The sequence below is a fragment of the Gregarina niphandrodes genome (genome assembly GCF_000223845.1).
Source record: "Gregarina niphandrodes unplaced genomic scaffold scaffold00039, whole genome shotgun sequence".
In the NCBI taxonomy this organism is placed as follows: Eukaryota; Apicomplexa; class Conoidasida; order Eugregarinorida; family Gregarinidae; genus Gregarina; species Gregarina niphandrodes.
Window position 1 is genome coordinate 5,873 of NW_011645808.1, and position 4,335 is coordinate 10,207.

General features: G+C 58.1%; 2 protein-coding genes across 2 annotated transcripts; both read left to right on the forward strand.

Annotated features, from left to right (window-relative positions):
* Positions 1-274: 274 nt before the first annotated feature.
* Positions 275-1,534, forward strand: GNI_141880 (putative pre-rRNA-processing protein ESF1; the record flags this gene model as incomplete). The annotated part of the gene is made up of 1 exon (XM_011134301.1): positions 275-1,534. The coding sequence occupies one exon, from the start codon at positions 275-277 to the stop codon at positions 1,532-1,534; it is 1,260 nt and encodes a 419-aa protein (XP_011132603.1).
* Positions 1,535-1,751: 217 nt separating this feature from the next.
* On the forward strand, positions 1,752-4,237 carry GNI_141890 (putative LCCL domain protein; the record flags this gene model as incomplete). Its single annotated transcript, XM_011134302.1, has 2 exons — positions 1,752-4,105; positions 4,141-4,237. The coding sequence occupies 2 exons, from the start codon at positions 1,752-1,754 to the stop codon at positions 4,235-4,237; spliced, it is 2,451 nt and encodes an 816-aa protein (XP_011132604.1).
* Between the last annotated feature and the right edge of the window lie 98 nt (positions 4,238-4,335).

Genomic DNA, 4,335 nt, shown 5'->3' on the forward strand with positions numbered 1-4,335 from the left:
GCGGACATCTGAGAAGCGGACATCTGAGAAGCGGACATCTGAGAAGCGGACATCTGAGAAGCGGACATCTGAGAAGCGGACATCTGAGAAGCGGGCGGAGGAAGAGGTGGACGAGTTTCGGTGGCAGGCGGAGAGTACGTCGAGTTCGGAGAGTGATTCGGAGGACGAGGCGGTGGCAGCGATCCGGGAGGTGAAGGAGCAATTGGCGGCGGCGGCCTGGGGGGAGACGGGGGAGTCGATTCCGACGGGCGATTCATCTGCGCGATTGGCGGTGATGGGTTGCGATTGGAACACAATTGCGGCGTCGGACTTGTTTGTATTGTGTCACAGCAGTGTGGACGGTGCCAAGACCTACGAAGAGGGTACGCCGATGTCTACATCGAACCCGATGGTTCCCGGTTCGATTCCAGGGTCCGGAATTCGGGCGCCGTTGCGAAGCGACAAGATCATAAGAGTGGGTGTGTATTTGTCGGATTTCGGTGCCGAAAAGTTGGAACAAGAGCGCATCCATGGTCCATCGTTTGAGGAGTTGGAGTTGATAGAGAGGCGCAACGCTGAGTTGAAGAATAATGATGGGGAGATAAGTGAGGCGACGGCGTTGGCGATCCGGAAGTATGATCGACAGCGTGCACGTTATTACTATGCGGTGGTGGAATGTGTAGATGTACATACGGCGGAGGAGTTGTATAGTCAGTTGGATGGAATGGACGCAGACTTTGCGGTCGACGGTATCGACCTGCGATATGTCCCGGACGACCTCCAAAAATTCCCGCGACAACCAGAATCAGAGTGCACCGCACTGCCACACAATTACGTACCACCCGTCACCTTCGACTCCAGCTTGAAACATACTCACGCCGAACTCCATTGGGATGAACCTGATCCCCGCCGGCATCAACTCCTCACTAAACGCCATACCGAAGAGGAAATGAACGCCATAGACCTCGAACAATACCTCGCCTCCACCGACACCAGTGACCAGGAAGATGACGCCGAACGCATTCGAGAGGTCCGCAAACTCCTACTCGGCAACACCGCAGAACCAGAATCAGACGATTCAGCGAAGGAAGGCACCTTCTTCATCTCCGCTTCCGGAAACCCCGTCAGGGTCGACGCCGGCGAAACGGAGGCGGAGATGAGCGACCGAGAAGGAGAAAACGCTAAGACGAAGAAACGCCCAGCCAAAGAGCGGTTAACGAAAGAGGACTCAGAGACTCGGAAAAAAGCGACTCGCTCGAAACGTTCCGGTTTTGCACTGCTTAGCGGCGATCCGGAACAGGACGCGGATTCCGAATCGGATGAGGGCATCGGGGACATACTCCTCGCTCATGTGTCGGATGGTCAGGATTCCTCTGACTCTCATTCTGAGCGCAAGCCCAAGGGACGCAAGAGCATTCGCCAACGCCGAAAAAACGCTTTAGCCCAACACCGCCAGAAGAAGCGAGAACGCGATAACACACAATACGTCGAGAGCCTCGTCAAAAAGGACGAACGCTTCGGCGCACTGTTCAACGACCCGGCGCATTTTGCCTAACAATTTTTGCATGAAACCTGAAGCACTACTGCTGCTCCTTGCGCAGTCTCAGCCCGTCAATGAAGACACGTAAGATCTGGCCGATCTCTCACGCTCCCACAACTCCCCATCTTTCCCCCTGCCCGATCTCTCACGCACACGTGTCTTCGGAACATATGCGTGTGTCCGTCTAACCCGCTCACACGTGACCGACTAGTGTGTGCGCAGTGCGGAGAACATGCGGTTGACACAATACCGGCAGCGGCACCGACGGACGGAGGCGGGGCAATTGTGTGCAGCGGCGTTTGTGCGTGATAAGCAACGGTTCACGGACTGTACGGCGACTTTGGCACCGGATGGGGCGACGGTAGGGAAAGAGTGGTGCTATGTGGAAGCTCAATTCAACGTGGGCGGAGCGGAGCCGATTTGGGGCTTCTGTCGACCGGTTATAGATTATGACTATGTGAGGTTGGCGGCTATGGAATCTTTACGTACACGTGTGGATGAAGTAACACGACTGACTGCAAAATTAGCCTCAGACAAGGCTAAGATCGATGACGTACTTGACCGCTTCGAGAAGGTCTGCGCTCATGATGTGCCTGAAATCCAGATGAAGCTGACTCAAATGGACCAACTGTTGGAACATGGACTGCATGCACTCAGTGGCGCCGAACAGGCTGCTGGTTCCATCGCTTCTCTTGACGCTGCTCTCGATGAAATGGCCGCGGCTGCCGAGGAAGATGCGATCCAGGCTCTTAACGATCCCAAAAACTGTCGTGCACTCCGCGGGTACGAAGACGAAGGAGAGCCAGACGGACTACTAGGTGTTTACTTCCCTACTCCCACTTTTTCTTGCGCAGGTGGAGCCGCTAAACAGGTCCGACTCGATCCTACAATTGATTTTGCCTGGACCGCCAGACCCCCCGCTCCTGGTATCTCCTATGAAGCGTTCTCTGTCCGCTGGGAGGGCTATCTGGAACCGCCCGAATCTGGCGAATACCGCCTCTATCTCGAAACTACCTGCGGCGGTCGCGTCTTTGTCAACAAACGACTTCTTATCAACGACCGAATGCCAGACACCGGCGGCAGTGCAATCGCCGACGCGACCGGCGGCGAGGTCCCGCTCTTGCCGCCCAGCGGCGTGAGCGGGCTGCGCAAGACGCAAAGCGCACCGCTCATGCTCACCGGCGGCCAAAAGATCCCATTGCGTGTGGAAATGCTACACAGTGCACACCTGCTGTGGCAGGACGAGGAAAGCTCAGTCGTGAAGCTGTCGTGGTCCTCTAGTCGCATACCGGAGCAAGTCATCCCGCGTGACTTCCTATTCTCCAGTCGCCAACAACCGGTACTGAAACTTTCACACTTGCCTGCGGGCACGACAGATCTGCAACTGCTCGTGCCCGGCGTGGCACCGTTTCTGGAGGACGCGAAGGTCACGGTGGGCGATCTGCCGCCTGAATTGGAGAACGCCAAGTTGCTCCGCATGAGTCGCTCCGTGCAGGAGGCGATGGTGAGTGCGAGTGAACCGCTCGAGTTCGCGACCAATGTGCCCGCGCGACTCTTCGTGGCGCACCCCAACTCGGGAGTTGATAATCCCCCGCTCGAGTCTTGCGGGCGCAACGTGAACTTTGCACCGTACGCTACACCCTACTCCGATGCGCAGGGACTGGACGTACTCGGGTTATATGCAACGCGCACAGGTCGCGAACGACGCGCCAGTTCGGTGGACTATTTCACCATCCAGGTCGCCACACTGGGCACAGCTGGTGGTTACCGTTTCAAGCTGATGTCTGCGCCGTTCCTGGTCTTCTTGCAAGCGCTGCCGGCAACCTGCGACGGCTGCGACGGCGAGGTCCGTGTCCTCTCTGACCCTTCTGACCCCACCTCGCCCTTCCTCTCCTGCGCCGCCAGCTCGACCGCTTCCGATGTGTATAGCTGTGAATACGCACTCAACCGTCTTCACCGCGACGATCGACTCACGACCTGGAAAACTGCCCAGGGCCGCGCAGTCGGAGAGTGGCTGGAAATCAACTTCCGCGAACGCGTTCGCCTCTCCAGCATCGTCTTCAAGCCACTCGACGACCCGCTACAGTGGCCGTCCGAACTGACAGTATTCTTCGAACCCGGTGGCAGCCACGCCGTGGAGCCGCAAAAGTTCGACCTGGTCTACAGCGCTGATCTCGCGCTCCTCAAGTACACTCTGGCTCCCGTCACAACGCAATACGTCCGCATCGAAGTCAGTGGAATGTATGCCGCCACCGCTAGCACCGGCGGAAGTCTGGAGGTGTACGGTTCCGTCTGCGACCAAGGGGAAGCTGACCTCGCTAACCCAACGGGTGCACTGGCTGTAGAAGTTGACGCCTTTGCCGTGGATACCTGTCTTGCAACTGCGCTCGAACTACCGGATCTGCATCCACTACGTCCCAACCTGCTCGCGGACGTCGATTGTCCCGGAACCTGCGACCCCACCACCGCCGCTGGCCGCGTCTTTGGGGTAGGCGTCTACTCCGCAGATTCCGCCATATGTCTCGCAGCCGTGCACAGTGGTGTCTGCGCCATGGACGGCGCCGAAGTCTGCGCCGTCACCCTCATGTTTGTGCCCGGGGCACCCCACTACTCGGGTGCAGAAAAGAACGGGATCATCAGCGGACTCCACGGCGCAGCAGACCTCAGCTTCGTCGTACAACCACGCTCCGCCACGGCCAACCGATCTCAGGCCACTGAGCCGACCATGGATGCGAGCACCTCTTCACGGATCGTTGTCTTCGACGCAAACCCGACGGCCGCCGTGGGTGCCGTCGCCGACGGCACACTCGCGGTGG